Genomic DNA, 21,516 nt, shown 5'->3' on the forward strand with positions numbered 1-21,516 from the left:
GAGACTCTGTCTCAAAAAAAAAAAAAAAAAAAAAAGTTAAAACTGAGCAGCTTTGAAGCCCTTGTTTTTAGCCCTCTAAAAATATTCCCATTGAATTCGTGAGTCAGAGATTTGAGTCATTTCTCTAGTAAGCTATGACACTCCTAGGCAGCTTTTAGGTTTGATTTCTGTAACAAAAAATGCTAAAAAGTTCTCTGATCCATTGGCTCCTAACCTTTGGATCATAGGACCCTTTTGAGAAGCATAAGACAGTCTGCCCAGAAAAATCTGTATCCACAGATCCCCATGGTTAGGAGGCCTGGCTCTATTTGACCATTGCCCGGAGAGTTCCAGACCTTCTGCACTTGGCTGCAGTCAAATCCCCTACAGGTTCTAAATTTTCACTGGGGCTTTGTGTCTAGAGGGGTTGGAAAATAGGAATAATACTGCATCTTGAAAATTTTGTATCACATCACATTAAATTACCTTCTCTTGATCTCTATATTTAAAGACTGGAGGTAAAGAACCAGGCAAGAAAGGAATTTTATTTATAAAATGAGATAAAAGTTATTTGGGAATAACAAACAACCTGATTCAAAAATGGGCAAAGAACCTGAGTAGACATTTCTCCCAAAAAGCCAATAAGCACATGAAAAGATGCTCAATATCACTGATCGTTAGGGAAATGCAAATCAAAAATACAGTGAAGTAGCACCTCATACCCATTACATTGTATACTAGCTAAAAAAAAAAAAAAAAAGAACAGAGCTGACATAGTGGCTCATACCTGTAATTCTGGCACTTTGGGAGACCGAGGCCAGAGGATCACTTGAGGCCAGGAGTTAGAGACCAGCCTGAGCAACACAGCAAGACCCCATCTCTACAAAAAACAGGAAAATTAGCTGGGCATGGTGATGTACACCTGTAGTCCCAGCTACTCAGGAGGCTGACGCAGGAGGATCACATGAGCCCAGGAGTTTGAGGTTGCTGTGAGCTATGATGGTGCCACTGCACTTTAGCCCAGGCAACAAAGCAAGACCCTATCTCAAAAAAATAAAAAGAAAAACAGAACAGGAAAGGATGTGGAGAAATTGGGACCTTTGTGCAATATTGGGGAGGAATGTAAAATTACACGGCCACTGTGGAAAACGGTATGGCAATTCCTGAAAAAATTAAGAATAGGATCCAGCGATGCCAAAAAGAATTGAAAGCTCGGTATCAGAGATAATCATACACCCGTGTTCATAGCAGCGTCACTCACAATAGTTAAAATGCGGAAGGAACCCACGTGTCCCCTGACAGATGAATAAATGAGCAAAATGTGGTATATCCACATAATGACTATTATTCAGCCTTAAAAAGGAGGGAAATTCTGACATATGCTACAACATGGATGAATCTTAAGGACATTAGGCCAAATGAAATAAGCCAGTCACAAAAAGACAAATATCGTATGATTCCACTTATACGAGGTTCTCAAGAGTAGTCAAAATCGTAGAGACAGAAAGTGGGATGGTGGTTGCCGGGGGCTGGAGGGAGGCAGGATGGGGAGTTACTGTTTAATAGGTATAGAATTTCAGCTTTACAGAGGGGAAAGAGTTCTGGAGATGGTGGTGGTGATGGCTGCACAACACGATGAATGTGTTTAATACCACTGAACTGTATACTTAAAAACGGTTAAGGTGGTGCGTTTTACATTATGAGTGTTTTACCACAATAAAAACAGTTGGGGGGAAAAAGGTTACCTGGGGCAAGACATGACTTGTACCTATGTTTGGTTTTTTTTTAACTAGTAAAGAAGAAAAAAATGAGCCGGTTTCTCTGCCTGAATTAACCAAAAGGCTTACAGAAGCAAATGAGAGAATGGCTAAGTTTCCTGAGGGTATTAAGGTAAGATTGATAGCAGCTCATTTGGTGCAACATACTTTTTTGTATTATCACTTGACTACACCAAATTCTTAAAAGTCATCTACTTCTCTGTTCAGGTTCTAAATTCTAAAATCTCTACCCATTTGTGTATGCTTAGAAATTAAGGATCCAGTTATCTTTGGTTAAGCTAGAATGTTTTGTGAGAGAATTACTGATCACACAAGCAGTTTTATACCTCAGTCTTCAGAGAACCCAAACAAATTTGATAGCTGGAAGGTAAAAGTAAAATTTAAACTGGTATTTGACAGCTTACAGATGGATGGGTCTAGTTGGCTGTGGTCCTAGTATTAATAGAAGCAACATTATTTGAGTTGACTTGAGTATGGCTCTTGGAATAAGATCATACCCATTGGGAACGACATCCCAGAAGCCATCCTAGTTTTGAGTGTCATCTCTCCTTGTAGTAACTGATGACCAGCAAGAAAGGACATTACCTTATGAGAGAGCTGGCTCAGCTGTGCCCAAGAGATGTCAACAGATGAGTCTGAGTTACTGGTGCCTTCTGTGCCGGTGTTTGTGGCTTTTGCAAATACTTCCTTACTCATCATCGTATCATCTTTCAGGCCTGGCCCTTCCCAGATGTGCTGGAGTGCTGCCTCGTCTTGCTTCACATCGCATCCCAGTGTCCTAGCTATGTGACCCAGGAAATGCAGCAACAGGCCCAAGAGCTCCTTCAGAAATATGGCAATACTAAAGCTTACCAAAGACACTGCCAGACCTTCTGTACGTGAACTTTCAAGGACCTTGAAGAAACTGTGCCAAATTCTAAACGTTTGACACATTTCACCTCTGCAGTTACAACTCACCAGACATTCACTCTGGTCCCTAGATGTTTTTGCAGTAATCCAAAATAATGCAAATGAAGGTTAAGTATGAATCAACTCTCTCTACCCTTAGACACCGTGGAATCTGACTTTGGACTCAATTGTGGTTTTCTACTGGAAAAGATGATGAAAAGCCAGCAGTAGTTATTCAGAACTAACACACAGAGTGATTGTTGGTTATCTCTAAAGCCTTATGCAGGTTTCGCCCAAAGAGGAGAAACTTTTGTAATCACCCAAAGTGTTATGTTCTTAAACACGAGCTACCTTTATAAACACTTCGCCTGATTGTAAACATGTCATTCTTGAGATAGAGTTGCTGCTTTCATGACTACTGGGATAGTTTTTTTTAAATTGTTTTTGTTAACCTGACCTCACCCTTCTCCTACTCTTTCAAAGATTGAAGTTTGAATGTGAAATAGGCCTTACCCATCATGTTGACTCTTTATGCTGTCTGAACTTTAGGTCGAAACTTTGGTTTTATTGTTTTATGTAATTGCTCATTTGGACCAATCACTTACTAAAGCTTTAGAAGAACAAATAACTGATCCAAATGTGTTTTCCCTTCAGTTTTATAAGAAATAATTGAAAGCAATCAAATAGCTCGAGACAAATTAGTTTGAACCACTGGTTCTTAATCTTTTTTGGATCACAGGACCCTTTTGAGAATTAAAGACACAGATACTCTTTGAAGAAGAATGCATATTCCTAATTTTGCATTTATGACTTTCACATTATTAGACTTCAACTTTAGCATAATGGAACCCTAAATACTATTTAATTATAAATTCTTGTTCTCTTTGGTTAGACAGTTGAACAGTGTCAAGAAAAAATGTCTCTATAGTATCTCATTTACTGGATAAGAAAATCATAGTCTGGGCTAGGAGTGGAAGACAGCACTTCTTCCAGATAGTTGAGCTGTTTTCTTTTGGGATTCATTGCAAAGGCTTTTTTGCTTTAGTGTCTATTTTCCAATAAATTCCTAGGGTCGGGGTTGTTGTGGATGGCAAGAATGAATTCATTAATAGGAACGCTCTCCATGAAGGAAAAAGTTAGAGACAGTTGTCAAAGACATTTGTATGTGCTTTAGCCTTAGAGTTTAATAAACTCTAAAAAAGGAAATATTGTAGAATTTAGATCCTCATAGTTATACAGTTAAGTGAACTTTAGGAAGAGGGATGCATTATTACTAGGGGTGGAGAATCTTCTTGACTGCAGATACAAGTAGGTAGGCATGGCTAAGTGGAGAACTGGATACTAGTTCTACAGTCTGCAAAAATGAACTTTACTTACAGAGATGAAAATACGTGTGTGTGTGTGTGTGTGTGTGTGTGTGTGTGTGTGTGTGTGTGTGTGTGTGTGTGTGTGTGTGTGTGTGTGTATTCCACCTGAGTAAAGAGCAGTAACTAGAATTCTAAACTCCTTTGTGATTTGCCAAAACCATCAGCTGTGGATGGAGGAATCCTGCACACTCCTCAGTCACTGCTTTGGTAAGAACAAGAATTACTATTTGAAAACTAAGCAATAAAACTACCCAATAGCAGAAGAATAACAAAAATGACAGCTCAGTTTCTTCTGAAAGTTCTCTTTCCAGGACTGTACTCAAGCTATTATAATTTGAATAAATGATTTTCATTTGTATCTCCCTAATTATTAGAACCACAAAGAGCCAAAGCATTGAGGATTGAGTCTGAGGAAACAGAATGTATCATTAAGCAACTTTATGGTCCTTTATCTCCATCCAAAGTAATTTTACCTCTAATCTCTTCCCTCTCTCCACAGAAGTCCAAGCCACCATCCCATTACCCAGATGACTGCACTGGCCTCTCCCAATGTTTCTCTGAATCTGCTCTTATTACTAATTCTCTGTTCTTCAGCTGGCAGTGGCTATTCTAAATTGCAAATCAGACTTCATCAATTCCCTGTTCAAAAACCTTACAGTAGTTTCCCATTGTTCGTGGATAAAAATCTTGAATGTGGTTTACAAGGCCCTGCCTGGTCCCAGCCTTACCTCCTGGCCTCCTGTCCAGACAGGCTCCTCCTTGCTTCTAGATTCCAGCCACACTGGTCTCGTAGCTGCTGGAACCCAACAGCTACTGACTACTAGCTTTAAAAAAAAAAAGTTCTCTTGTCACCTTAGGGGTTTTGTCCATGTTGTTCCTCTGCTTGGTTCAGTCTTACTCATCTTTTAGACATCGGCTTTAATGTCCCTTCTCTGAAGACTGTCCCTTAACCTCAACTTCAACATCAGTGTCTTGTACTTTATAACTCACAAATTGTATTTGTGTGACTCATTCACTGTTTGGCAACACAGATTATAAACTCCAACAGTGGAGATTACGTCTTCTATGTATTTACAGCATCTAGTATTTAGTAGGCACTTAATGAAAATTTATTGACTGAATAAACTAGGGAATGGCAAGAATAATCATTGATAGGTTGGACTAAAAGGGCTCCAAATTGAACTCTATATTCACGCCAGTACTAGCCGACAGTTAGGTTTGTGGTTGGTATTCAACTTTACTGAGTTAGCAGAACACTGGGATTCAAGAGCATCTGGCAGTAAATGTAGGATTGAATTACACTCTGAGTTATTCTCTTGGTTATCCTACAGCACCATGCCTTTCTGAGGATAACCTCTTTAACACAAGGTGAAGTTCTTGCCCGTTCTAACAGACGAGCTCTTTCAGCACCACTGTGATAAGCCGTCTCTTCTTACCTTTCCCATGCAATGACCAGACTGAGTTCCTCAACCCTTTATCTCAGCATTTCTCCTGACATATAAATCTGTCCTCAACTATAGAAAAGATAAGTTCCCTATTTTAATTCTAATTTAGAAGGACATCTAATTTAGGGGTCACAGTTACCAGCATGCCAAGGCCCCCTGGTTGAGAACCATACTTTCACGCATCTTACAGTGGTAAATCTCTTCCTATATATGAACCTCCCAGTCAAAATCCTCTATCCGCTCCTATACCTCACTTTTTACAACCTTATTTTTGTGCCAACAGAAAAGGCACAAAGTCCTGAGCCAAGTCTAGTATATCTGAAGTTCAAGTTGCCTAAAAGAATCCCACTAATGAACAAGCTAATCCACCATATATAATAGAATGGCCCCCGGAAATAAACTGATTTCTGATTTCCTAGAAAGGCCCCACAATCAGCAGAGGGTATAAGTGCAAAGACAATTCCATTTGCACAGGTGCTCATTAAAAGCTTCCTACCAAGTGAGGTATTTTGTACACAGGCCAACTTGTGAACGATGGAGGCAAGATGCTCTGACGTCACTGACCGTCTTCCAGCTGTCTTCTTCCTTCCAGAGCCAGCAGTTCATAGCTATGAAAGACCAAACCTTCATGCCAGTGGTTAAAAAGAAATCTTTATTTTACAAAATTAAAAACATAAATAATATTTACAAGCATCTTAAATACCAGCTTATAATACTTGACATCTTTGAATCATTTCAAATTGAGTTTTCCATAAGCTTTTAAAATGCAAGACTATTCATCCACTTCAGTGAGTTACCAGTTCTTATTTCTACCATTCCAAAGGGGTTTTTGGTTTTTTGAAATTTCCCATACTGTAGTCATTCAAAAAAATACAGTGTACTTTTTAAATGACTACTAGCTTTAAAAAAAAAAAGTCCTGAGCTTCTTACCGCAGTTGTGGGATAGTACTCCAAGGGAACGCTATAAACCAAACTCCTTTATTGCCCTGTTTACATGTAACCACTGTAACTTTTTAAAGACTCACATTCCCGGTACTCACATTAATCCATCTCCCTGACTTCTCATGGTTGCTGGAAGAAAACGCAGGGAAAATGGAAAAGAGAGGTGGGAGAATACAGCTGACCATCTGAAATCACATCACTGAAAACAACAGACTTATGACTCCAAAATCTGATCTTACTGATTTCCTTCTGGATCGAATCCAGGATCCTTTATTATGTGAAAACTTAAAATGATTTCAGATGATGCGTACGTGACAGCAAATCTCAGTGGCACAGTGGAACACAGACTTAAAGACACTTCAGTGGTCACCAATACCCATTCTGGAGTTTCTCATGAATGAAGGGTAGACAGATTCAGTAGAATTGTTTGCTTTTCAGAAAAGTTTCATTATCTAGTCCCAAATTTCAACACCAAGCAATTCATTTCCATATAGTAATACATGAAGAAAGACTACCAAAGTGTGAGGAAAGCAAATGTCCTTGAGAAGGGTGAGAAAAGGAAAGGAAGACTCAGTATCTATAACCCAATACACAAGAACACCATTTTGTTCCATTTTCCCTGGAAGCCCTCAGCTCAGCTGAGAATCACAGCAAGAATCTTCATCATCAGAGATCAGCAACAAATTTAAAAGAAAAAGAATGACAACAGGTAAGAGTTATATACATTTTACTAGTTTGTTTCAGACTTGTCCTGTATATTTAAAAAGGTGTCAAATGAGCCATGGATGCTGGTGGCAGGAGGCAACCGGAGAGGAGAGGCTCGGGAATGAGGAATAGGGAAGACTTGTTTACAAATTCAGAGCAAACTCCCCTCTTCTGGATCTAAAATAAAGACGTCTTTTGTCTTCGGTAAAACAAAAGTCTTTCTGCTCGATGCAGATGGTAGGTACAGTTTGCTCAAAAGAAGCGTTTTTTCTTGGTAAAGAAGATGAGTACACAGTCAGCACAGTAAGCACCACTCTGGGATCAGGCCCACCCTGCAGAGCCCGCCACCATCACTGCTGTATGTTGTTGATAATCGCCAGGATGCTCATCTTCTCCTGGGCAGAGTCCACATCCTCATTCTGCTTCTGGGCCACTCCTGTGCCTAAACCATAGAGCCGCCCACAGTACTTGGCATCATCAATACTGTCCTCAAAAAACAACTGCAGAATGGGACAGAGAACCACGGTGAGAATCATGCCAGGAGTCACGCCAAGTACAAACACTACTACGTCAGCACCGCCCACCTCTCTTCAAGCCCTGAAAATCTAGCAAACTAGAAAGAAACTAACTTAGCAAAGAAAGACTCCAGAATTTCCTATACATATGGTATTTCATGCTCCTGTCTCTAAAGGAGAAAGACTCTCCTTTAGGCTCTCCTTTCTGAACACATTTCTGCTTTCTATGAATTCTTTCACTGGATCCCTATGCTGCCACTGCTTAGTACAACGACCCCCTTCTCCTTAACAGGCAGGACGATGATTAAGAGCTTGGGCTCTGGACTCATTCTGTGACCTTAACAAAGTTACGCCAACTTTTTTTAAGCTATGGTTCCCCATCTATAAAATGGGATAATATAATAATACGGTCATTATGAGGAGTGAAATAATGGACATTAGGCACTTACAGCAGGGTATCTCAACTGTGGCACGACTGGGGCAGGATAATTCTTTATGTGAGGGGACTGTCCAGGACATCGCGGGCTGTTTAGCAACATTCCTGGCCAGCAGCAGCACAACACCCTACCATACCAGGTTGTGACAACCAAAAATGTCTCCAGACATTACAAAATGTACCCTGGCAAAATCATCCCCAGTTACCATTACCATGCGCTGGAAAACGTTCTAGGTCAGTGGTTCTCAACTTAGCACAACATAAATGAGTGGTCTAACAAGTGTATTCCTATTATAGAAATCAGAGGCCAGGCACAGTGGCTCATGCCTGTAATCCTAGCACTTTGGGAGGCTGAGGGGGGATGACTGCTTGAGGTCAGGAGTTCAAGACCAGCCTGGGCAACATAGCATGACCCCTCTCTACAAAAAATTTTTAAAAATTAGCCAGGCATGGTGGCTCACACCTATAATCCCAGCAACTCAGAAGGCTGAGGGAGGACCGCTTGAGCCCAGAACTTCAAGGTTACAGGGAGCTATGACTGTGCCACTGCACTCCAGCCTGTGCACACTCCATCCTGGGTGACAGAGCGAGATCCCATTTCAAAAAAAGAAAAGAAAAGAAATCAGAAGAATAGCGAACAGTTTAAAGGATTAGAACTGCTAGGAATACCAAGTACACTCCTGGATTTGGGTATGCTCAAGAATACTTGGGTATTCTAAAGTGGCTTCCACTTCAGAAAGCTGCTTTTGCTTCTCAAACTACATTTGATATGTTGAACACCGTAACAAAGAAAAAACAAATGCTTTCAAAGTGACCATCAACTTCCAAAAGAAACTATAAGTGTTTGACAGACTTCAGCCCACAAAGATCACCCACCTCCTTAGCCTTCAGCAAGTTACTGCAGAGAGGCCCTGGCATTCAAGGAAGCTTACCTCTTTCATCCTGAAGAACGCCATTCCTGTCAGCAGCGAGTCTGAGCCTGCCTGGTGCTGCCTTCCAATTCTCTGCAAATCTAACTGATCAGCTACTTCCTGAAGACCTCCCTGGAGATGTAGGGAAAACAGGTAATATTACAGAGCCAACATACCTCCACTGGAGTCGACTAAGTCCATTCGCAAGTTCACTTAATTCTGATGGCAAGGAGCAGGAACAAGCCATTTACTTAATAGGCCCTAACATCCCCTTTTTAGCCCTTAACTCTTCTTCCCTTTTCCCAAATGATACATTGTGTTACAGTCTACTTCCTGTTTCTTTCTTTCCTATACTGTTAATTTTGCCAGACCTCTGCCTTTAAAATCAAAACTACTGAAAAACAAGGTTAAGGAAATAGTAAATGCCAATCCAGTTCTAGACAGTAAACCCCTATGTCAATAATTTATTAGAGTAGTGAGTTCTTAAACTTTCTTAAACTTTCTAGGGTTAAGAGCCCCTCTGAGAGCCAGGCACAGTGGTGCATGCCTACAGTCTCAGTCTCCAGAAGGCTGAAGCAGGAGGATCACTTGAGCCCAGGAGTTCAAGGCCAGCCTAGGCAACATAGCAAGAGCAAATGAACCCCTCTGCTGAGAATCTGGTACACTGTAGTAGACCCCATCCCTAACAAACTGCACATCTGTCTCATGCTGCCAACTGTTTGACTATGTTCACGGGCCTCAATTGAAGAATACCTGCCTTAGGATAAGAGGACCAGAGGGGTTTAAAGTTACCAAGCACACAAACACCTGTGCAAATCAGCTCTCTGTTACACCTGTCTAGCACATCGCTGGCGCCTAGCAGGTACTCAAGAATGCATGCTAAACACACAGCGATAAAGCAAAATAAGCCTGCTTTCTTTGTCTTTTTTTTGTTACTGGTATTAAGAAACATACTGCGTACCTTAAGATTTTTGCAACTCTTCATCAGGTATTTCACATCATAAATGGATGGGAAGAAAAGGTTCAGGATATGAAAGAATTCATGTTCCTCTTCTGGCAAACGAGAATCCGTAAGCAACTTTACCATGTAGCCGAAATCATAGCCACTACAAGGGAAGAAGGAAGCACGGAGGTAAAAAAGTAGCGGTTACCAGGCCCCAGCGTGCAACCACTTTATTTCTCAAAGCTTATAATGATACCTTGTGTTAGGGACTTTTAGTTTTCCGGAGTAGTTTATTCTACTGTAATCTGAACTTTCTATTAAATAACAAGACTAATATGGGAGATATATAAGAGAAACCAAGGGTTTATAAATGTGGATTTGATTCATCAAAAATCCGGAAGTACAGAAAAGGTAAAAATAACATCTCCTAAGAGGAATCTGGCTTCCAATTACCTGGGAAACTCCAGGACAGCCATTTAAAAGACAAACAAGTGCCGCAACCCTTTCCGCCCTCCATATTTCCATTTCCACTTGCACTGACGGCCACAGGATATAGCCCAATACTATGTGAAACAAACCACTATGAGCACCAAAGTATTTTCTCAAAAACTAAAACACAACTTAAAGTTAAAACTGAAATTTCATCTTCTAACTGCTAGTGATGACTAGAATAGAGCCAACTGCACTGCAAAAATGACTAACAATTCAATTCCCTGCTCCAGCGTAGCCAAAGCAAGAAAGATACATATTCTCTGGGACTGACCTGTGAAATGACAGCCATTTGACATTGTCACAGAGAACCACTCCTGATGTCATAAGCAGCTCTGCAAAGTGCAATGTGTCAATCCCTTCCTCTTCATGCTTCTGAAACTGCAGTCCTGAGTTAGCAAGGAGATCTATGGAATCCTGGGAGTACATGTCCTCTCTAAAAAACAAGGTGTTCACTTATTAGCTGGTGGATAATGAAACAGAAGTAGTAGGCAAGAATATTACCATTACCTTATAATTATAGTACAAGTATCTTGAAATGCTTTTCATAATTAAGAACAGGTCCGTTCATTCTTTCTAGCATTTGAGCAAGCAAGCAAAGACCATCTTATTTCTGTGACAAATGGAAAATGGGATTTTCCCTCCAACTAAATTTTCTAATTATAAAAGATCCACATTTGCTCATTATTTTTAAAAACAAAACCAACACAAAAATATTATAGATAGCAAAAGATGAAAAAATTAATGTTCTTATAATGCTGCCCCACAGATTTAACAGTTTATATGTTCTTCCAGACTATTTTCTCTATCTACACATACACACCTGCATCCCTACGTCTACACATCATTGACCATCTTTCTAGATCCATACTCATAGATACAACATATCCTTTGTAACTCTGGCGTAATACTCCATTGTAAAGACACATCCATTAATTTAACCACAGAAATATAACATCACGTAACACAAAAGCAGGGAAATAAGCTAAAGAACTCCTTTTCCACTAGATTTTCATTTGCTTTTCATATAAACTTGGGTTAGACAATCAGAAAGAAAACCATTACAATCTTAATTTTTTTCCACTAAATTAAAAATCAGTGTTGGCTGGGCACAGTGGCTCACACCTGTAATCCTAGCACTTTGGGAGGCCAAGGCAGGAGGACGGCTTAAGGCCCGAAGTTCCAGACCCCAGCCTGGACAACAAAATAAGACCCCATCTCTACAAAACATTTAAAAATTAGCCAGGCATGGTGACGTGGGCCTGTAGCCCCAGCTACCTAGAAGGCTGAGGTAAGAGGAACTCTTCTTGAGCTCAGGAGTTCAAGGCTAGCCTCATCAATATAGTGAGATCCTTTTTAAAAAAAACAGTGTAGAAACAGAAAGTGGAATGGTGGTGACAAAAAGCTAGGAGAGAGAGAAAAGAGGAGTTGTTTAATGGGTACAGTTTTACAAGATTAAAAAGTTCTAGAAATCTTTCATAACAATGTGAATTTATTTAACACTACTGAACTATACACTTTAAAACAAGATGGTGAATGTTATTTTTTTTTTACCAAAATTTCTTTAAATTACATCAAAATTTGCCTATTATCAGATAGGCTTCAGATTCAACTACCCTTGATTAACACCTACTTTATATCATACTTCTATTATGACAGGTTCTAAAAACCCTGTTTTATAGATAAGAAAACTGAATTACAGAAGGTGAAATGGCTGACCCAAAATCACCAGCTAAGAAATGACAGAACTACAATTCAAACACTGATCTCATAACTACAACTAGGGACTTGACTTTACTTTTTTATTTTAAACTGCTTTAAGATATAATTCATTCATCATATTCCCAACAATTGACTCATTTAAAGGATATAATTCAGCAATTTTTAGTACAGTCACATAGTTATGCAACCATCACAATTAATTATGGAACATTATTATCTCAAAAAGAAACCCAATATCCAGTAAGCAGTCACTTCCCATTATCCCGAACCCTCCCTTATCCCCTATTCTAAACAACCACTAATCTATTTTGTATAGATTTACCTATTCTAGACATTTCCGGTAAGTGGAATCATGCTATATATATGTTATTTTATGACTGGCTTCTTTCCCTTAGCATAATGTTTCAAGGTTCATCCATCTGTAGCCTATATCAGTACTTTGTTCTTTTCTATTGCCCAATAACATGCCATTGAATGGATATACCACATTTTATTTAACCATTCACCAGTGCAGGGACATTTGAATTATTTCTACTTTGGGGCTATTATGAATAATGCTGCTATGAAAATTCATGTACAAGTTTTTACATGGACATATGTTTTGTTTCTCTTAAGCATATGTATCCCTAAGAGTGGAATTGCTAGGTCACATGGAGCTCTACGTTTAACCTTTTGAAGAAGTGCAAAACTGTTTCCTAAAATTTCCAAAAAAATTCTACATTCCCAGCAGCAATGTATGGGGGTTCCAATTTGTCCACACTCTCACCAACATTTGTTATTATGTCTTTCTGGCTATAGCCATTCTAATGGGTGTGAAGTGGTATCTCAATGTGGTTTTGATTTGCATTTCCCTAATGACTAATAATGCTGAGCAGCTTTTCATGTGCTTATTGACCATCTGTATATCATGTCTCAAGAAATGTCTATTCAGATCTTTTGCCCATAATGTAATCACTGAGCTGTTAAGATTTCTTTAAACAGGGCTTTATCTTCTTTTATTTGTATTTTACTTTTTCTGTGAACTTCATATACGGAGAAGGACTTTACTTTCTGAGATTTCCTAGTCCATCCTCTGCTTGACTTCTCTAACTAACAAATACCTCAGTTCAGCAGAAACAAAACTTAAAATTAACAGAATCAGTTAGAAATTGGTCTACATAATGTAATGGGACCTAAGAACAACACTGAGAGGTGTCTCAAACACTTACGTAAGGTTAAATTTGAAGTTGAACTGCCAAGTGTTGATTCCAGAAGGATATTCTCCCTTCTCATTCGTGAATGTAAGGCCCAGCTGGATAATTTTTAAAAGGTCAACATTGCACCGCAGAAGCTGATACTGGTAATCTATGGAACTACGAAATTCACCAATTGGTCGTACCACAACACCTGGAAATTCTGTGTCCTGGAAAAGGAAAAAGTCTCTCAATATAAGATTTCACAAAATAGTGGATGTTGAATTGATAATTTATAAATAAAATTTTACCTCGATTTATAAAAGTTACATGACAAGTCCCAAGCTTGGGCATAAAATTCTTCTTTAAAATACTGACCTTGTTAGTATCTACCAAAGAAGCACTAGAATCATGAAGTTTTGCACAATTTAATGATCCTAAATAAGCAGAATGTGAACAGAAGTAGCTGAGTAACTATATGCAGATATGTAGTCAACTGAAAACACTCTAGGTTGAGAACAACATATGAATAAAAATACAAATACAAATGGAAGTGAAAAAGCCATTCAGAAAAAATTATAAAGAGCCATGTTTAGCTGGAACATAAAGACTCAAACGAGATCATGGAGTTCTGAATACCAGGCTAAGGACTTAATTCAATAATCTCTAAAGCAGAGTCACAAACTCCAAGCAGCTAATAATGGTAAGGAGTAAAGCGAGCTGGGCATGAAAATGGTAACAAGTAATAGGGACTGGAGTAAAACAGAGAGCACGTGCCTTTCTGCAGGAGGCTCTTAACATCACCACAACACTCATCTCCCTCTGCAGCCACTGAATGTCAGGCAGCAATGTGTACCATATACTGCCACATCTTCCCATTTTTTTCCACAGATGCCAGAAATCCGGAATTTAAGTGAGGTCTCTTGATTTTAAATGCTGGCAACAAATTTTTTAAAACATTGTACAGTCAAATTCACCATATCTGTGGAATAGATGTGCCCTGTGGGCTGACATAACTTCTGCTTCAAAGACTTAAACACAGTAACACTATAAAAAAATCTAAGTGCTAGACGTTATATCTTTCTCAGAGGCACTGGCTACCTTAATGTTTCATAAACACAACACAACCTTTCATCAAGTTTAATTTACCATGGCTTTAGTGGAATATGATAATTTCTTTTCAAAATCTCATATTAAACATTCCCTAATCCCATACAAGGTAAATCAAGCTGGGCACAGTGGCATGAGCCTGTATCCCAGTGACCTGGGAGGCTGAGGCGCTTGAGCCCAAGAGTTCAAAGCTGCAGTGCAATATGGTTGTGCCTGTGAATAGCCACTGCACTCCAGCTTGGGCAACATAGCAAGACCCTCATCTCTAAAAATAAAAAAAATAAAAAGAGGACGAGTTAAATAGAGTAGAGCTCCTTACCATGGCAATATAACTGTAACTGAGCACGATTTCTCGGATCTTCCTCATCTCTTCTTCTAGATTGCTGGCCCATACTTCACAGATAACCTGGCTATTCTCCACAAGTGCTGCAGGCATCCTGAAGAAACCTGAGAAGTCGCTTTCAGCTAACTAGTTTTAGAGGGCAAGCCAGACAATGTTTGATCTAGATTCAAAAACATATTTTGAAATCATGTAAGTTAAAACACTGGCATAAGACATGAACAAAACATTGACATCAAAATAATAATTTACCATAGCTTCATTAGTTTGCTAAAACATTAAGATCATTATATTTATTCTCCATTTTACATGATGGGGAAACCTGCTTTGTCTAAACACACACACACACACACACACACACACACAGTTCTTTCCTGAAGAAACTAAAGTTACTGAAGAAACTTTTGCCCATGAACCCCTCTAGCAAAGTGAAACCACTACCCTAAACCAGTGTTTCATTCCTCTATAGACTACCCAAAGACTAAAACAGTCCCGCTACCACAACTGTGCCCTTATCCACGACTTTCACATCAGATACCAAATCATGGAAACATCCCTAACGGAATCACTTCAGCCATTTGAAATGTACCTGGGATCTCCAAAAGCCTGAAAGCATGTCGACCTAAACTCTCACACTCAAGTCTTTCCGCCCATATCATGAATATCGGCATGGGGCTCTCCCTTTGATCCCCCAAAAAGAAAATTCTTTTTCCCCACAATCCAAAACTCGAATACAACCAAAGGCAATTCACTAACTTAATATAGTGCCTCTTTAGATTTGTGCGAATAGATCATGAAGTAAGGGATTTAAGTGGTAAACACCACTCCCACTTGCCAATTTGAACCTTGATAAAGCACAGTGAAAATCAGAATCTGGGTTATTAACATCTACCTTTAAACATATAATATTAAACAAACTAAGCAATTCAACAATAAGAATAAAGCTGGCAGGTATAAATAATTCAACTAGAAACAGAATAATTCATTTTTCGGGAGGAAATTGGGGAGGGGAAAGTATTAGTACAGCCCCAGAGTAATGTTGTTATTACAGCAAACTCGACATGAAAGGCTTAGTTATAAAAAGACCAAAAACGGAGCTTATTATAAGGGTGTTTACTTCTAAGGCAACCCTACCACATGGATCCTCAACACAATAGTGGGCTACAGTGCATGTATTGAAGGGAAAATTCCTAGAAACAGTAAAATGAATATAAGTAGTTTCCCAAAGGACCAAGCAAGAAAAATCTTTGCTTTCTACTTTCAAGATCGGGAAATGCAACAATGAGAATCTGGAACAAAACAAAATTGGCATCGAGTATCCTTATTTCCCTGAGAAATTTCTGAGAAATCTTTTGGTTTGTCAGCAACCTTTGAAGATTCCATTTAGTCAAGGTATCCTACCCTTCTACAGACGTTTCTCTGAAATTATAGTTATTACGTGGTATCTCCCCAACAAATACAGGTGGAAACTTCTTAAAGGCAGAATCAATTTCTTCTCCTGTTTCTGTTCTATTAAAGGCTTGTAAATGAACAAATAAAAGGAAAAAACTGGAGTTCAGACTCAATTGAGAATAAATTACACTATCTGACCATAATTAAGAAAATGCTGGGGCTCACAATTTCAGTTTCCTAATTTTGCTTAAGATTTTCCCCTGTAAAAGAGCTTAAAACTATTTTCTATGCACATTTAATGTTAAATCAGTGCCACGTTCTTATTTCCCTAACTGAAATTAACGCGCTTCCTTTTTGACATCATTTTGAACCCAACCATAAATACTTTAGGAGAAGTGATGGGTATTTTTTTTTTTTTTTTTTTTTTGAGACAGAGTCTTACTCTGTTGCCTGGGCTAAAGTGAGTGCCGTGGCGTTAGCCTAGCTCACAGCAACCTCAAACTCCTGGGCTCAAGCGATCCTCCTGCCTCAGCCTCCCGAGTAGCTGGGACTACAGGCATGCGCCACCATGCCCGGCTAATTTTTTCTATATATTTTTAAGTTGTCCAGCTAATTTCTTTCTATTTTTTTAGTAGAGATGGAGTCTCGCTCTTGCTCAGGCTGGTCTCAAACTCCTGAGCTCAAACGATCCACCCGCCTCAGCCTCCCAGAGTGCTAGGATTACAGGCCTGAGCCACCACGCCTGCCCGGCTACACTCATGGGTTTTTGAGAAAAAAACAAAAGCAACAAAAGGGACACAAGCAAAAAAAACGCCTTTGACCTCCATTTACAAAGGGATTTGTTTTCATTAATAAAAAGCTAACCACTGTTTCCTGCAGATCACATGGGACAGAAAAAAGGAAAAAAAAAAAATATTAAAAGAAAAAAATGTAATCACTATTAAAAAGCTTATCATTGCTATATGTATCTGACATATGGGAACCGCACAAGTCAACCACTAGCAAAAATACCTAAGAAACTGTTGCACCAAACCCTTAGCTAGGAAATCTGTGGAGAAATAAACAATAGCTTGTAAGCCTCTGAATGTAGTCCCACTTAAAAATTAAAAAGGAATTACACTATGCATATTTAACACAGCAAGTCCAATTACTGAATATGCAGGCCAAAAAAGAGAGAAAATAGCAACTTTAATACCAGCGATTCTGCCTGCCACTTTCCACTTAGTGAGCACATGCTCCAGACTGAGCGCAAGATAGGCACCACGAACTGTTCCCTTCGTTTGTCTTCTTCAAGCTTCCGCAGAGCAAGCATCTCTGGTGCATCATGACTCTAAGCTTTTCAAATATGTTTATTTGCCCGCCACAAAAGTAAAGGTAACCTAATTATTTTATCTGGGTTACAACCAAAGAAACAGTAACAAATTTCAAAGCTAAAGGAAAAACTGGTTGATTTAGTCAGAAACAGGATTGCAAACTCAAACTTTACACCTTCCTAGGGAATTTTTGAGGATAATTTTGATCACATGTAGTGTGTGCCTCACAGGTTGACTTAAAAACTTAACTCCCACATGAGCTACATATTGAAACTGTGCAAGAGGGAAAGGTTTTCAACAACACACACTCCTACGAATTACTGAGGTCCCTGCCCTGTGCTCGCCCGCAGTGCAATCTGTTCAGATGGCTCCCGTTGACCTACAGTGTAAACTTCTCCAAAGCAGAGTTCCTTATTTACCCGGGAAAGCTCTGAAGAGCAATTAATGATAAAGCCACCGAAAAGTTTTCTCTGCAAGAATTCCAGACCACCAGGCCTTGCTCTGGAGAAGAACGTTAGGTTGAGTCTGGTTTTTCTGGTTTTGTTTTGTTTAAGCCTAAGTGTGCAAGGAAAAAATAAAGCATCACTTCCCTATTCTAGAGGACTGAACAAAGGCTTTGCCGTGCATGATTAAGATGGAAAAGGAAGTAGCAGCACGTTAGAAGAAATGGCAGCAGCGCGGAAGAGGGTCCTCTCTATACACAGCCGCCGCCGTCCTCTGGCCCTCGCCCACCCCCAAAGAGTGTCGGAAAACACCGCCCTGGACTCAGCCGCAGTTCAAATGTTTCTTAAAACCATCGAGTGGCCCCCAGGTCTGTGAGCTGGCTCAGCCAGAGTAACGACTCTGGTTCAGAAAGCCATGGATCAGCAAGGAAAAGTTGTGGGGCCGCAAGAACTAAGGAGGCGGCGGAGAGTTAGAAGGGGGAGGCTCGCAAGGTTCCAAACTCAAGTCCGCTCTGTCTCCCGTCATCATTCTCTTCCCGTTCAGGATCAGCCTTTCACTTCAAACTACACTCAGCCCTCCCCTCCTCCTTCTAACACCCCATTCTTCCCTTCTGTTTTGTTTTTTGTAAAGGAAAGATAGATATTAAAATTACAGACCTTAGCACCAGACAGACCTAAGTTCGAAGCCAGGCCAGGTCACGTCCTAGCTGTGTGGCCCTGCATAAATCACGTCTTCCGTGCCTCAGTCTTCCTATCACGTAAAATGGGTTTGATAATAGTATGCACCTCGGAGGACTGCAGTAGGGGTTAAATAGAATGAAGCACATAAGGTGCTTTGTAAAGTTCTGGCACATATCACTACAACATTATTATCGTGTACTGGTGGTTATTACTAGCACTATTCGGTGGGTTTCTTCCCCTTCTCAACACCCTGCCCCTCACTCGCCTTCCTCCCACAGGCCCCCTATGGCTTTCCACATTCTTTTATCTCACGCTCCTCTCTCCAAGAAGCACGGAGCCTCTTACCCTGACCAGCAGGGCCCACGAAGCGCTGGCTGGCGGACTGGCGGGCTGACTCCCCGACAGCAGCAGCAGCGGCAGCGGCAGCGGCGGAGACGGCGGCCCCTGACCCGGAGCTCTCCTCCCTCTGCCCCGGATCCGCTCCTAGAACCGAGCGAGCCAGTGAGATGGGCGCCTCCGTGCCCAGAGCGGCCTTACGTACCGCCCACAAGCAACCTGGCTGCACCACTCTACCCACCCGATCCTCCCGACTCGCCTGCTCTCCAGAGTTACTCCAGACGCGCGCGCGCCTGCTCATGCCTGCTCCTCCCTCTTTGCGCGCCCCGGTAACTCTGTGCGTGTTCGCTCAGCCCGGGAGCTCCCAGGGAGCAGCGCGCAGGCGCAAAACCAAGACGGCGCCGCGAAAAAGGTGGGGCGGGGCGGCCTCGAAGGACGCATGCGGAAGACGGCCCGCCCTAGGCCTTTTTCGCGCGATTAGTTGCGCTGCCTCAGTTCAAACACGATACTTACTCCTCCTCCATTGCGCTTCTCCTTCCGCTCGCCCACGTAAGGGGCGTGGCCTAGAACTAGGCCCGCCCCCGTGGGCGTGGCCCTGGAAATACCAAAGGGCGAGGAAAGGGCGTGGCCCGTCGGACCAAATCGCTCAAATTACAACGCCCCCTCCTCCCTGCTTTGAAGGACCGTTAAGATCGTTGGCAGGAAAGGACTTCGGGGGAGGTTCTTGGGGAGAGAGCCTGATCCCTCCTTCTGTGCTAGTGCGGCCCCCTGGAGTCCCTCACTTACAAAGCATCTATCTCACGGGTTCCTTTCCGGCAAACAATTCGCTGGCGCTGGGGCGGCACCCCCAAAGCGAGTCTGGGTGACGTCCGCCAAGGCCCGCCTCCCTCCCTGCCTCACAGTGCCAGGAGAGGAGGGTTGCCATAGCAACTGGCCCGCCACGGCCTGTTCGAGTTACAAAGAGGAAGCGCCTCCAGAGGGGGAAGCGCCCGCCGGGGCTTTCACGAAGCTCCAAGACCTCGGCGGACGAGCAGTGGGCCCGCCACATTGTAGTTTCCAGAGCCCCGGGGCCCCGGCCTAGCCCAGGAGCTCCTATGGCCCCGCTGCCGGCCCCTTGATTCTCTTTTAATCCTGCTTGGAGAGAGGGCTCTTTGCCAGCGCCTGCCCTGGGTAGCGTGCGACCAGGCTGGGACACGCCACTGCCTCGTGTTCTGCAGCAGTGGGGAAGAAGACAAAAGCTCCGACTTCTCGCACACTGCCATCAGTTGGGGACCGCCCTCACAGTCACTCTCGCAGGCGCCCCGCCTCAGTCCCTGAGAGGAAGTGGGGGCGGCCCAAGCGCGGGACTACTCGTAGTCCCAGGCGCTTTTACTGGAAGGGGTCTGTCGATAAGCCTACAGCCAGTGTACCCCTAGTGACCGGCGAGTGGCCTTCCTACTGTTCACTTTGCACTTTTAAACATTTCCCCCTAAGGGGATTCTCCAAAATCCTACTTCCATTTCCTAGGTTGGATGCGGAGCTGGCCTTAAGCGGCAATTTCAAATGGGATTCCCAAAAGCTGTTCTCCAGGGAGGTGAATTCCCAGCTCCAGCCTCCGGGGTAAGAGCATCGAACGCACTTTCTGAACTCCACCCTTCCTCTTCTCCCCTCCAAATGAGTGTCTGTCTCCTTATCTATAAAATAGCGATACGAATGACTGTCTCTCACGGTTGTGGTGAAGATTAAATAGTTAATAAATGAAAAAACACCCCGCACCGAGGAAGATACTTGAGAGCGTTCAATAAATAATTGTTTCTGGACTGTTCTCTCTGCAGTAGTCAATGTTTGTTAGCTCCGCTGCAAGACTAACAATCATTCGGGTCGAGGGATACGGAGATGGAGAAGGCAGGCAAGACACCCTTCCCCCAGTCAGTTCTGTGGGTTTCTAATATCCTTTCACCCACTTGTGATTAGATTCAAGAGAGGCTGGCCCTACCCGGCAGGCACTAGTCACACGAAAACCAGCCTCCACAATCCTTTCTTGGAATTTTGTTTTTTTCCTGCAGCACCGGCCCAGCGTGCACTGAAACAATCAAACAGGAAGCACCATCTCCATCCCCACCACCACCCCTCACCCAGAACTGGGTGTTCATATCTCAGATTATTGAAAATAAATATAAAACACAGATGGGTGGTATTTCAGGAGGCGTTGGAGTGTTGTAAGTTTTAAACAATGGATTTTATGTGGCACGTGAGCTATTGCAAAATCAGAACAATTGTGGAAGTTACTGATTCTTTTTTTCTTTTTTTGAGGCAGAGTCTTGCTTTGTTGCCTGGGCTAGAGTGAGTGCCCTGGCGTCATCCTAGCTCACAGCAACCTCCAACTCCTGGGCTCAAGCGATCCTCCTGCCTCAGCCTCCCAGGTAGCTGGGACTACAGGCACGTGCCACCATGCCTGGCTAATTTTTTCTATATATTTGTTTAGTTGTCCAGCTAATTTCCTTCTATTTTTAGAAGAGACGGGGGTCTCGCTCTTGCTCAGGCTGGTCTCAAGCTCCTGAGCTCAAATGGTCCTCCCTCTTCAGCCTCCCAGAGTGCTAGGATTACAGGCATGAGCCACCGCACCCAGC

At 41.8% G+C, this 21,516-nt stretch overlaps 2 protein-coding genes across 7 annotated transcripts in view; one reads left to right on the forward strand and one right to left on the reverse strand.

Annotated features, from left to right (window-relative positions):
• The window catches only part of GEMIN5 (gem (nuclear organelle) associated protein 5), a 43,099-nt gene extending 39,899 nt beyond the window's left edge, over positions 1-3,200 (forward strand). Inside the window, exons 27-28 of the mRNA XM_012653181.1 lie at positions 1,773-1,869; positions 2,472-3,200. Of these exons, the coding sequence (XP_012508635.1) occupies positions 1,773-1,869; positions 2,472-2,639 (265 nt within the window). The 3' untranslated portion in view covers positions 2,640-3,200. The remainder of the gene's footprint in view (positions 1-1,772; positions 1,870-2,471) is intronic.
• A 2,886-nt stretch (positions 3,201-6,086) lies between these two features.
• The window catches only part of CNOT8 (CCR4-NOT transcription complex, subunit 8), a 30,985-nt gene continuing 15,555 nt past the window's right edge, over positions 6,087-21,516 (reverse strand). The window contains exons 1-7 of one of the 6 annotated variants that reach the window (XM_012653194.1): positions 18,917-19,047; positions 14,722-14,905; positions 13,329-13,522; positions 10,673-10,834; positions 9,928-10,072; positions 8,988-9,098; positions 6,087-7,604 (exon numbers count right to left, since the gene is read on the reverse strand). In XM_012653194.1, the coding sequence (XP_012508648.1) occupies positions 7,455-7,604; positions 8,988-9,098; positions 9,928-10,072; positions 10,673-10,834; positions 13,329-13,522; positions 14,722-14,838 (879 nt within the window). In that variant the 5' untranslated portion in view covers positions 14,839-14,905; positions 18,917-19,047 and the 3' untranslated portion in view covers positions 6,087-7,454. Of the gene's footprint in view, positions 7,605-8,987; positions 9,099-9,927; positions 10,073-10,672; positions 10,835-13,328; positions 13,523-14,721; positions 14,906-18,547; positions 18,613-18,916; positions 19,427-21,516 lie in introns of those variants that run through there. The other 5 variants (XM_012653197.1, XM_012653198.1, XM_012653196.1 and 2 more) reach the window with 5 other exon arrangements.

The sequence above is a fragment of the Propithecus coquereli genome, unplaced genomic scaffold (genome assembly GCF_000956105.1).
Source record: "Propithecus coquereli isolate 6110/MARCELLA unplaced genomic scaffold, Pcoq_1.0 Scaffold419, whole genome shotgun sequence".
In the NCBI taxonomy this organism is placed as follows: domain Eukaryota; kingdom Metazoa; phylum Chordata; class Mammalia; order Primates; family Indriidae; genus Propithecus; species Propithecus coquereli.